General features: G+C 44.6%; 1 protein-coding gene and 1 long non-coding RNA gene across 2 annotated transcripts in view; one reads left to right on the top strand and one right to left on the bottom strand.

The window, feature by feature from the left end:
* The window catches only part of PDGFD (platelet derived growth factor D), a 140,481-nt gene that overhangs the window by 45,765 nt on the left and 81,126 nt on the right, over nt 1–13,590 (bottom strand). Inside the window, exon 2 of the mRNA XM_081197696.1 lies at nt 2,893–3,097. Within this exon, the coding sequence (XP_081053822.1) occupies nt 2,893–3,097 (205 nt within the window). The remainder of the gene's footprint in view (nt 1–2,892; nt 3,098–13,590) is intronic.
* On the top strand, nt 9,299–9,750 carry LOC308589189. Its single transcript, XR_014009141.1, has 2 exons — nt 9,299–9,407; nt 9,487–9,750. It is a non-coding gene; the product is annotated as an uncharacterized lncRNA (long non-coding RNA).

The raw sequence follows: 13,590 nt of genomic DNA, 5'->3' as shown, positions 1-13,590 counted from the left end.
ATGGAGAACTCCTACCAGTGGCCATCACCCGGTCGGGCTGCCATTTCCCCACCCCTGTGAAACAATCTCTTTAACTATTTCTTTAGGCTGCCTTTATTCAGAAACCTCCATTCAAAGGTTGCTACAGCACATGGGCTCCATCTGCACTATACATTTAAAGCAGTGTCATGCTGCTTGGAACAGTCATGGCTTCCCCCAAAGAATCCTGGGAAAGGATGTTGAGAGTTGTTAGAGGACCTCTATTCCTCCTTAAAGAGCTACAACTCTCAGAGTGGTTTAGCAGTCAGCGCCTTTTCCCAGGGAACTCTGGGGATTTTGCACTGCCAACATTAAGAATAAACAACACGGTGGCAAACAGCATAATGACAGCAATAAAACTGGATTTATAAATGCAAATATACATCGCAACATTGCATTAAAAAACCAGGAATTTATGTTGATTGTGAAAGAAACACCATCAAGCTGACTACGCTGGGGTGGGGGGAAGTGTCCACAAGTCCATTCTCACAATATTATCTAGAAACTTCCTTGAAGGTAAGCCATGCCTAATAGTAGGCCACATTCACTTTTTAAAAAAATAATCAAATGTATTAAGAGTTTTCAACATATGATACAATAAAAACCAAAGCAATTCTTCTCTCTTTCTTCTCTTCTCTTCTCCTTTATGTTTCTTTTGGTATAAGCCACATTCACTAATGGTTTTGGCTTCAAACCCATAGCACTGGGTATGTTGTTGAGCTACAACTACCACAAGAATCAAGATGGCTGTAGAGCATGGTAGCTGGGAGCTATAATTCAGAATCCTCTGGAGACCCACAAGTTCCCATCTCCTGGCTTGCAGCAACCCCATTATTTCCATGGCCGTGATTCATAACAGCTCTAATTATTTCACAGTGTGAATGAACTAATTCAAGCTTGTTAGCATGTGGTTATAAAGATGGCTTGTAAATATTGTATATTGATTTTTTTAATTAAGCAATTTAGATCTGATGATAATGGTGATGATGCTGTAAAATAATAAAATGGGCCTATATTTGGAACCAGATGGGACCTTGCCCCAGCATGTAAGTATCTTGGCTCCCACCATTCGCCCCAGCAACTAACAAGCTGGCTGAGGGTGGTCTCCTTTGCCACCGCCACTGCTCCAGTCTCTTTACCATGCTGTCTGTCACTCCCAACATCTAGAGGGCCAGAAAGGCTCTCAACTGTTACAGTGCTGGCTTGGAGGAAGGTGGAACCATAATTCTCTAATGGTTAACTACAGTGATGAAATGGGCTGCCCAATTAGGTATTAGACCATGCTGTGGAAGCTTGTTTCAGCATTACCAGCCACCAATCACTGACTGCTCTGGACAGCAATGTGGCAAAGCAGAGTAGCCACAACCTGATACTTCGTAGCTGTAGACACTTTAAAAATCCTAGTGTGGTAGCATGTAGATCTGTCTGGAAAGCCTGTCAAGGGAAAGTTTAGGCATGCCTCTCTCCTTGGCGACAAGCCTCCCAATCCCAAACAGGACTTTGTGGGTTATTTATGACGGGCTGAAATTCATCCATATGCTTTGAATACTCTGCGGAAGCAAAAGAGCTATAAAGCAGCCGGTGCAGCTAAGAATATGGCTCCTTTGTGAGCCCAAATGAGCCCAAAATGTATCGTTATTCAAAATAAACATTAAAAAGAACAAACTCTGCATAGGGGCAAGCAGCCTAGTCAAACAGCTATTCCACAGCCTATCCCTTCCCATTCCTTTCTTGACTACTCTACAGAGATAAAAATGTATTGGATGCTGTCCAGAGTTTTCTGTAGCCTGGATGAAAGCCCCGACTTCATAAAGTGGTTCTCAACCTGTGGGTCCCCATATGTTGTTGGACTACAACTCCCATCATCCCTGAGCTCTGGCCTTGCTAGCTAGGGGTGATGGGAGTTGTAGTCCAACAACATCTGGGGACCCACAGGAATAGCATCAGTCTGACTAATGGTCCCTGAACTCCTAAAACAAGGGTAGCCAACACAACATCATGACATTTTTGCAGTCACTTAAATCAGGGATTGCCGACGTGTCCTCCAGATCTTGTTAGACTTCAGCTCCCGTAAGTCCCAGCAAGCACAGTCAGTCATCAGGGGTGATGGGAGCTGAGGTTCATCAACATTTTGAGGGCACCAAGTTGGGTACCCCAAGTGGGGTAAATCTAACTGCATGGGACAAGGAAGCCTCCTGTGATAGTATGGATGTTTGGTGTATGGAGCCATATTGCTCAAGTGAAACAGAGTTCCCACAAGCTTCCTAAATGTGCCAGGCAGGAAGATAAGACCATATGACACCGGTCCTGAAAGACCTATATTGGCTTCCAGTATGTTTCCAAGCACAATTAAAAGTGTTGATGCTGACCTTGAAAGCCCTAAACAGCATTATCCCTGTATACCTAAAGGAGCGTCTCCACCCCCATCATTCAGCCCAGACACTGAGGTCCAGCTCCGAGGGCCTTCTGGCAGTTCCTTCACTGTGAGAACTGAGATTACAGGGAACCAGGCAGAGGGCCTTCTCAGTAGTGGCGCCCGCCCTGTGGAACGCCCTTCCACCAGATGTCAAGGAAATAAACAACTCTCTGACTTTTAGAAGACATCTGAAGGCAGCCCTGTTTAGGGAAGTTTTTTAAGTTTCATGTTTTATCATGCTTTTAATATTCTGTTGGGAGCCGCCCAGAGAGGCTGGGAAAACCTAGCCAGATGGGTGGGGTAATAATAATAATAATAATAATAATAATAATAATAATAATAATAATAATAATTAATAATAATAATATATTTGTAATTATTTTTGCCTTGTTTTTCTCTTTGTTTGATGCCATTAACACTTCACGACTGTCTCCTCTGCACACTCTCACACAACCCACCTGCAGATATCATTCTCTGGCTCCTCCAGTCCAAATTGGTTATCAAACACCAGCTGTATCCTTGCATTCTCTGGCGAAAGCAGCCTCCACGTCAGTAACAGGTTCCTGGGATAGTTGTGAGGAAAACGAGGGCTGTGGATCTCACCACTGCGCAAGACGCGGATGGTCTCTTCCTTCCGGTACAAGGCTGTGAGGTGATTGCTCTCTGTTAGTAGAGATTAGTATGTAGTTCAGGAGGGGAAATCAGCAAAGCAACATTATTTACATTTATAGAACGCTAACAGTTTCGTACCCAGTGCTACTCAAGAATTCTAAGAAACAAAACATTGGGGCACTTTTGAAACCAGTGCTTAGAATCAATGCAATTTTGAAAGCTGTCATCTGCCTTACATCCCCTACATTCAATCCCTGGTATCTCCTGGTAGACCTGGTATCTCCTGGTAGGTCTAGAAGAAACTCCTGCCTGAGATCTTGGAGGGCCATTGCCAGTCAGTGTAAGTGATAGATGGACCAATGGTCTGATTGGATATAAGGAAGTTTCCTGTGTTCTTCTCATTCAAAACAGATGAAATACTGCTCCTTGATTTTGGGAAACATCGTGCAAAACTTCATTATGATATATTTAGAGGTGGCCAAATGTACAGTCAACACAACCACAACTTTCCAAAATATATAGTAGATGGATTGCACAAAAAGCTTGTATGACAGCCTTTTATACTGAGTCAGAGCATTGGCTCATCAGTAGGGATGCAAAAATCTGTCCACCTTGCTTCTCTCGGTTTCTCATTTCTTCAGACTTAAATTCAGGTTTCCATATCTAGCATGGAAGTCCTAGGTCACCCAGCAGCTGCGTGTGGAGGAGTGGGGAAGCGAACCCGGTTCACCAGATTACGAGTCCACCGCTCTTAACCACTACACCACACTGGCTCTCTACACCACAAGACAAGACAAGACAAGACAAGACAAGACAAGACAAGACAAGACAAGACAAGACAAGACAAGACAACACAAGACAAGACAAGACAAGACAAGACAACAAAACAAACAAAACAAAACAACTGTCAAAGGTCAGGGTAAAGAGACATATCTTCAGCATTCAGTGCTAGATGCACCTCTGTTGGGAGGTACAAGCTGCCACAAAAAGTCCTCTCCCAGGCCACCAGTCCCCATGCTCCTGAGGGCAACAGAGCTTTGAAGAGGAACGTCTCTTCTAATCTTAACAGCTGAGAAGTTTGGTAGGGATCAAGGCAGTCTTTCATATACTTTGGGCCTAAGAGCTCAGATGTCTCCCACTCACAGAGCCTTTGATGCCTTGGTCCAACCAATGTTGGAGCTCTGGCATCAGTAGGACCCCCAAAGGGGAGTATTTGTTACAAATGTATCCTGGTCAATGCATCGCCAAACCTTTGGCTATTAGAAAAAAGACTTTTCAGATATGTATACAGCATGTAAACTTAACATGACATAATTTTAGGGTGTTTATTTTTAAGTACAGTGGTACCTTGGTTCTCAAACTTAATCCGTTCCGGGAGTCTATTTGATTCCCAAAACAGTTCGAAAACCAAGGCATGGCTTCTGATTGGCTGCAGGAGCTTCCTGCACTCAAGAGGAAGCCACGTCGGACATTCGGCTTCCGAAAAACGGTCACAAACCGGAACATTTACTTCTGGGTTTGCGGCATTCAGGAGGCAATTTGTTCGGCAACTAAGCCATTCGGGAACCAGGATTTGACTGAACTATGCTAAAGCAGGACTTCAAATATGCCGCACATCAACGAAGTGAGGATGTCCTTTCCTCTCAATACCACCGTGGTTATTTATTTGTGATTACATTAGCATTATGTTATGAGGGAGGAACATGAACAGGGCTCACTCCAGGTTGGGCAAAGTCTTCTAGGAAGTGCTCTGAGTAGCAACGGGTGTCTGCAAAGGGGAGACAAAGCTCAGTGGGAGAGCATCTGATTTGAGTGTAAAAATTATTGGTTCAGTCCCCAGCATATTCAGGTAGGGCTGGGAGAGACCAGACGTCACAGAACTATTTGGTCATTGTTTTAAAAACTGGCCTCACCATGAATCATTGTCTCTTTGTCCAAAGTCAACTTGAAGTGTGATTCAGTTGACATCTGTCTGCTTAGTAACTTTCCACCATTACTTCCCACCATTGTTCTCAAAGCAATTAGCAACAAGGAGATAGGAACCTACTTTGTTTTTGATTTTGTTCTCAGCATGTATACCAGCTGAAGAAGCATGGGTGGAGAGCTTGCATTAAAGCAGGGCAAGAACCCACATAGAGATGGTCTTTCAACAACAATATCACTATAAGTTCTACATTTTTTCCCTTTCAGACTGTTGGGTGAATCTTCACATTACAATCAGCTGATCACAGGGACTTGCACAGAGCTGGGTCATGCACTGTGCAAGCCCCGATTCATTTCCCTGCAAGTAAAATCTCAGCTCTCTGGTAACAATGGAGGAGTGCGCCTTTGGGGGTGAAGTCAAACTGCTGGAAGCAGTGGCTGTAGAGAGACATGTTTTGTTGCTGCTAGGCCACATGAAGGTGTCCGGTTGTTCTGCTGCAGATGCACCATGGTGTTTCTGCTATAGCAGTTGCAACATGCTCTGATAGATGTTATATGATTTTTAATTGTGTTGTTACAGGCACAGAACTGACCACCTGAATGAAACCATCGGACCACAGGTGGTCCCCAGTTGCCATTGATTGATATACAGCGGTACCTCAGGTTACAAACACCTCAGGTTACAAACACTTTGGGTTAGAGACTCCGCTAACCCGGCAGTGGGAAGCCCCATTAGCTAAAGTGGTACCTCAGGTTAAGAATGGTTTCAGGTTAAGAACGGACCTCCAGAACGAATTAAGTTCATAACCAGAGATACCACTGTATATTTTATTCATTCTTAGCAATGGTTTGAAAACAGAAGTACAAATATGTTTTGAATGTTTGTATTATATATCCATCTAGCTATCGGGGACAGATTTGCTCCTTCTGCAACTTTTATTGACAGGACAAGAATAAATTATGAGGAGGAACCTTTGACTCAGTGAGGCTTTTGAATCATTGATGGTTAGGAGGGAAATAAAGTGAATTTTAGGTCAAAACTCAGAGCTCTTGTTCAGATCCACTTAGAAATACAAACGTAACTATTTCTTCTCTTCCCCTGGGCTGTTTTCCACTAGGTGGGTGGCTGCTGATATCCGCATCCATCAAATTCTACATTAGAAATGTATGTCAGCAGTCCATCAACTACCCCTCTAGAGAGCGAATAACTCTATCTGCAAAAACAGCTTGAAAAATATATATGACAGAAGCCCAAGCGCTTGTCATAATGACTTTTTTTTTAGAAAAGTGATTAAGCTGCATCATTTTATAGACTCTCAATCTGCTGTTCACTTTGTATTCCCCGCTAGAAATTTCCTAAAGTGAAATCTATCCACTTACGATTAAATTTAAAAAAGTCTCCATCAGCCACTTAAAGTGAATCACAGAGGTGGTCTGCATGAAGCAAGCAGACATGTAAAATCTGGCATCTCTTTAATGTAGGTAGAAGTACAGCAGGGGTATGGGCTTAATCACACACACCCCATAGCTGTATCTAAGTACTTCAAATGGACACATTAGACTTTATATGCCTGCTATTCTCTGCACTTAACAAATGATCTGCGTACTTTGGTATCTGAGCAAAGACTGTGCTATGGTTCTGGCCAAATCCCAGATCACAAACTGAATAGGGCTGATTTTTGTTAACCTGGGATTTGGCTGGATTGGGTCAGAGCAGCACCACGTCACCCCGGGTTGGGTCAAGTCCACCCAGAGCGATCCTGGCTTACTTTTCCTGCAAGCGGACCCATTCCATTGACTGGCATGAAACTACTGAATTTGCTGCTCATTTAGAGCAGCTATATAATAACCTTAGGTAAAGGGTAAAGGGACCCCTGACCATTAGGTCCAGTCATGGCCAACTCTGGGGTTGCGGCACTCATCTTGCTTTACTGGCCGAGGGAGCCGGCGTACAGCGTCCAGGTCATGTGGCCAGCATGACTAAGCTGCTTCTGGTGAACCAGAACAGCGCACGGAAACGCCGTTTACCTTCCCGCCAGAGCGGTACCTATTTATCTACTTGCACTTGGATGTGCTTTCAAACTGCTAGGTTGGCAGGAGCAGGGACTGCACAACAGGAGCTCACTGCGTCACGGGGATTCGAACCGCCAACCTTCTGATCGGCAAGCCCTAGGCTCTGTGGTTTCACCCACAGCACCACCCTTATCTCTTGCTAATTTCACGTTCTCTATTAGGCAAGCGTTCTCTGTTTTTCAAGCTGAAATATTCCCCTCACCAACCTATTCTTTAGGTACATTTACACTTGAGATCCTAACCCGCTGCGAAGAGACTGCCAGAGGCAATATGGTTTTAATTGAGCCTCATAATGCTTTGGGAAAGAAAGATGATGTGAGTTTAATCCAGGAAGCTAATAAAGGAAGGCACGCTAGCATTCTCCGACCACATGCGCGATAAGCACAGCACCATTCTTTTTTATCTTTCGGCAAAGGAAGATTTGCACTGTGCTCTGAGATTCCCGAACACATCAAACTCAGGTCAGTGCTGGAAAACACAATGCCTTCACAGAATCCCACAAAACCTGAGTCTTACTTCTGAATAATGCATATGTGCACGGGATAAGAAATAAACATGACATACTGAGGTGGTGAAAGAAGAGTCTCCGTGTTTCATTTCTACCTAGAAGTACCTTAGTGCTTTCATTTCTTTTTCATTCCCCCCTCTGGAACTTGTGGGAAATGAAGAGTAATTGTTTATGAGAAAGACATTTACGGCAGTGTTGGGAAGCTCGCTGGAGAGGAGGCCAATAGTGGTCAAAGCAAAATGGGAAGATAATGGTCCATTGAATAACCTTAATATTGCACATTCTCCCCCTCTGTCTTCTTTCTTTCTTTCTTTCTTTCTTTCTTTCTTTCTTTCTTTCTCACAAGTAAGAAGGAAAAGAAAACATGATTTTGCTGGAAATGGTAACACCATTAATCGTGCTGGGATGGGAGCCATCGCTTATGTTTTGTTTGCTAAGGCTCCACCTGCAGTTCCCAGTTAAAAAGAATTCCAGGGTTAAAATGCTTAGAACATGGAAGTCCTTTGTGCTGCCCACCTGAAATTTGACATTCCGATGCCTTGATGGAATAGCAGAATTCCTCAATGTTTGCTCTCTGACCAAGTTGATGGTTCTTGCATTAATTCACAAGGCCCTTAAGAACTTGGGTTCGGGATACCTCAAGGACTACCAAATCCCTTATATCCCTGCCTGATCATGGACGTATCTGCAGGAGTCACCATTTGTGGTCCTCCGTGGCCCAGATGCATGGCTTGTATACAGCAGGAGCCTTGCATTTAGCATTGTGCGCCCAATTTTACTGAATTCCCCTGCAATCAAGCATAATATACAACACCCAGCATAAAATCAATAATTTAATACCAGAAAATAAAATTTGTTCAGGGGAACTGATGTACTATAAAAAAGGCACAAATTAAACCACAAATTAACACCAGCTAAGCATGTCACTGCCCTTTGCTCAAATGGATAAACGCAAGACAACTTATCCATTGCCTTTAACAACTCAGAAACTTTCAGTGTAACCCTGTTCATGTCAACTCAGTGGCTATGTGGAAATAAGACTAACGCCTAATACAATTTTGGAGATAAAGCAGCAACAGAGATGGAAATAAGTGAAAGATGATGAGCATAAAACTATTCCGTGTTGCTGAATGTCATCCAAGTAATATGTTGAAGTTGGTAACAGAAATGTTATTTTAGGGAGATGGTTGGCATAGAAATCTGAACACATGCACTCCACCCAAAGACATCCAGAATGTTCAACGGCGCACTTTATTAAAAGGGAATTTTGTCAAGGGGCTGCCACAGAGATACATCTGCTTCCCACAAAAGAACACACACACAGCAGAAGGAAGACAGTAAATCTACTTGTTTTTGGCCTCATTACTTGAAAAGCATGACCGGGTCTTGAAAATGAATTAGAAGAAAGAGGTTCAATTATAAGGCCAAAAATCACAGGCCACATAAGGTCAAAGAAAGCCCCAAAGTTTCCCAACTAAAGCCCAAACAGCATACCCTCCAAGTGTCCTGATTTTCCAGGGACAGCCCCAGAATTACAAAAGCCATTCTAGCTTCTAATTTGATCCCAGAATTGTCCCTATTTCCCCTCCAGTGCTGCCGGTGCTGAGCTCCTATACCATTTTAATAGCCAAAGTATCCCCAAGGACAATGGTTTGTTAAGTGTGCGGACCTCACAGACCTATGACCTCACAAGCACTACAGTTCCCAGCATTCTCCATGACATAAATGTGCTCTGATTGGAGGTGTGGATGCGACCAAAGTAGGACAGAACTTCCAGTCCAGGTGATTTCTGGGAGGAGAAGACACCATCTTATACTTTCCAAAACGTCTTGGACAAAGAACATGAGCCCCAAACTGGTGTGTGTGTGTGTGTGATTCATGTTATTACTGTGTTTTTACAACAGAAACATTAACTTCTCCTGCTGTGTTCTTCCAGGTGCATCCTGCTTTTTCCTCAAGACCTTCCATATTTGTTTCACCCATTACACACCTACACCTGTCAACATCACATGCTGTTGTTGTTATTGCAGATAAGCTCCCCACCCCCCTTCATTTTCCTCAGCTTGGCAGCTGGCAAGATCTAACCAGTTACGTCCGAAGAGTTCCAAAGCGAAGGAGAGAAAAGCATTTTTGAACCGAAGCCACAGAACAGTTCATTTTCGGGTCGAGGCATGCAAAATAAACTGAATTTGTACAGCTAGTTCTGTTGGCCTCAGCCCCTCCCCCGCCCATCTAATTTTCCCATAGTAAGCAGGATTCTTTTTCCTTTTTTCCTTTGGTTACGCTCAGGACTCTATAAATCAGAAAGGATGTAGACAGATTACATAGGGGCTGTGCTTCGTGGCCAACAGTGCAAATTGCATCATTCCTTCAAGCTTTTGGGAAATACGGAGTGATCTGAAACTGCAGAACTATTTCCCTTGGTAAAATGGTATGTTTGTTCGCGTGTGTGACTCTAAACAATTGCATGAATCAAAGCCACTGAACACTGTGTTTCATCACTATCCTCTTCTGAGGAAAAGGATCTCCCATGGTGCCAGGGAGCCTAGTAATTCATGCCCTTCCTTTTAAAGATAGCTGTTTGCACCATGACCCTCATTGAACGCAAGAGTAGCTGCTCTAATGGAAGTTGGCGTGTTACCTGTCTCAAGTTTGCTGGAGTGGATTCCCCTCCATCACACAGAGCCATTGCTGGTGAATTGTGGGGTCTGGCAAGGTGCATGGAGTGGAGTTATTGGCAGAACCTGGACCAGGTGACACAGAACATAAGAGGAGCCAGAGGTCCATCGAGTCCAGCACCCTCTTTTCACAGAACCCTGCCATGCTACGTTTCCACGTGCAGAAAAAGATTTGATGTTGCGAAACATTCCAAAATGGTTAAGTCCCATCTGAATTCTTTCTGGTACAGCCCAGACAGCAGCATGTGGTTTTATTGTGGCTTCCTAGTACAGTGGTACCTCGGGTTACATACGCTTCAGGTTACATACGCTTCAGGTTACAGACTCTGCTAACCCAGAAATAGGACCTCGGGTTAAGAACTTTGCTTCAGGATGAGAACAGAAATCGTGCTCAGGAGGCACGGCGGCAGCAGGAGGCCCCATTAGCTAAAGTGGTGCTTCAGGTTAAGAACAGTTTCAGGTTAAGTACGGACCCCCGGAACAAATTAAGTTCTTAACCTGAGGTACCACTGTACCTCAATTATTCCATCTAAACAAACAAACAAACAAACAAATAAACAAGGTAACCTATATCCTACAGGATGTGGACCTTTCTCATATGCCTCATTCTGGCTGTTGCATTCTATTGCAAGACCTAGTACAGTGGTGACCCGCAAGACGAATGCCTCGCAAGACGAAAAACTCGCTAGACGAAAGGGTTTTCCGTTTTTGCGTTGCTTCGCTAGATGAATTTCCCTATGGGCTTGCTTCGCAAGACGAAAACGTCTTGCGCTTTTTAAAAAAAGCCGCTTGAAGAGGCGCAGTTGCGACGGACCGTGCTTCGCAAGACGAAAAACATCGCAAGACGAAAAGACTCGCAGAACGAATTATTTTCGTCTTGCGAGGCACCACTGTAGTTCATCCTCTTGTGACTCCTTCCTTTAGTCAGCACACATTGGTGACATATAAGCTGAGCACCACATGACAAATCATTAAGAATTTGCAGGCTTAAGTCTCAGTGTCCTTGAAGGAAACTCTTGCATTCTTCCAACTTCATCCATGGAGATGGTAGCCTTCTTCAGGCATTTTTTATGCATGGGAAGTAAATGTGAAAGGTAAAGGACCCCTGGATGGTTAAGTCCAGTCAAAGGTGACTATGGGGCTGTGGCGCTCATCTTGATTTCAGGCTGAGGGAGCCAGTGTTTGTACACAGACAGCTTTCCGGGTCATGTAGCCAGCATGACTGAACTGTTTCTGGTGCAATGGGACACCGTTACAAGTTCCAGAGTGCATGGAAACGCCGTTTACCTTCCCACCGCAGCGGTACCTATTTATCTACTTGCGCTGGTGTGCTCTTGAACTGCTAGGTTGGCAGGAGCTGGGACAGAGTAGCAGGAGCTCACCTCATCGCACGGATTCAAACTGCTGACCTTCCAATCAGCAAGCCCAAAAGGCTCCGTGGTTTAGACCACAGCGCCACCCACATCCCACCGAAAGTAACATTACATGCATAAGTGAATTCACTTGGCCCCTGTTGCAGCTCTAGCCACGTTTCAATCTGTGGTGGTAGGTGGGGGGAACCTTGTGGGGTGGGCAGTCTCTTTTATTTTAATAGTGCCCTGCACAATAATAATAATAATAATAATAATAATAATAATAATAATAATAATAATAATAATAATTTATACTCTGCCCATCTGGCTGTGTTTCCCAAAAACAAAAACATTTTGCTGTTTCTCACTGCAAGTTGGAAGACTTAATCCACTCTGGAGAAACTGCTGTGCCTGCAAATTTCATCCGCTTTCATGAATATATATATACAGTGGTGCCTCGCAAGACGAAATTAATTCGTTCCGCAATTCGTTCCGTTTCTTCTTGCGAGTTTTTCGTCTTGCAAAGCACGGTTTCCCATAGGAATGCATTGAAAATCAATTAATGCGTTCCTAGGGAAACCGCCTTCAGACCAGGTCCTGGGACAGTCTGTCCCCCGACCTCTTCTGAAGGCTGGGGGGGGGACAAGGGCTTTTCTTCCCACTGCCAGCCTTCAGAAGGCTGTTCTGAAGGCTGGCGGTGGGAAGAAAAGCCCTTCTTCCCACCTCCCGCCCCGCAAGCTCCGGGGACAGGAGGGCTTTGCTGCCGACCGCCAGCATTTTAAAAGCCCCTGCTGTCCCGGGGCGATTTTAAAATGCTGGCGGGCGGGAGCGAAGCGTCCGCTGTCCCGGGGATATTTTAAAATACTGGGGGTCGACAGCGAACGCTTCACTCCCGACCCCCAGCATTTTAAAATCTCCCCGGGACAGCAGAGACTTCTCTGCTGTCCCGGGGAGATTTTAAAATGCTGGGGGTCGGCAGCGAACGCTTCGCTCCCGCCCGCCAGCATTTTAAGATCGCCCGGGGCAGCGGAGAAGTCTCCGCTGTCCCGGGAAGGCAGGCGGGGGGGGAAGCAAAGACTTTTGCCCCCCGCTGGCCTTCAGAAGAGGTCCAGGACCTCTTCTGAAGGCCGGCTGTGGGCGAAAGTCTTTGCTCCCGACCGCCAGCAATTTAAAACAGGTCCCCGGAGATTTCCCTATGGGCTTTCATCTTGCGAAGCAAGCCCATAGGGAAATTCGTCTTGCGAAGCGCCTCCAAAACAGAAAACCCTTTCGTCTTGCGGGTTTTCCGTCTTGCGAGGCATTCGTCTTGCGGGGTACCACTGTGTATGTATATATATATATATATATGGAGAGAGCGAGCGCGTGCACACCGTTCTTAGGCTGGATCTACACAGATATGAAAAACACTATTAAAAAACGCTATAAAATTTGGCTCCCAATGCAATTTACCATTCACAGTGGATCGCTGCTCTACAGCACCCTCTGGTGCCATATTTGTATAATGCATTTTTAACGTTATCATTGACCAGTGTAGCTGAGTCCTTATATTCCCCATTGTAATGCATGAGGCAGGGGGAAACAGTGCTTTGTTTCTATCAGGGCATGGCTATTTAGAACGAAGTCCTCTTGAATTCAGTGGGACTTACCCACACTAACATATCCCGAATAACAAGTTGAACTAGAAAGCCCCAAACTGCAAACGCAAGTGAGCTGCTTCCCAAAGCTACAGATACAAAGTTGAATCCTGTGGTCCAGGCACACTGTTACTGTTTTCATTACTACATGGAACTTACCCTGTTTTCTCATGGCAAAGCAATTTCTCTAAGCTTGCATGGGAAAAGCTTGTTGCTGCTTTCTTTCTTAGAATTAAAATAAGATCTGTACCTTCTCTTCCCCTCCAACCATGATTTAGCTCACAGTTAATTATCACCACTTTGGTGTGTCTCTGTTCTCAACCAAGAGCGATGGCTTAGCTGGAATGCTATGTTTGTATTACATGGGGCTGTGTTC

Source organism: Podarcis bocagei (assembly GCF_964188305.1).
Source record: "Podarcis bocagei genome assembly, chromosome: 6".
NCBI classification, from domain to species: Eukaryota; Metazoa; Chordata; class Lepidosauria; order Squamata; family Lacertidae; genus Podarcis; species Podarcis bocagei.
Note: the sequence above shows the minus strand (reverse complement) of the source record. Positions and strands in the feature narration are given on the sequence as shown.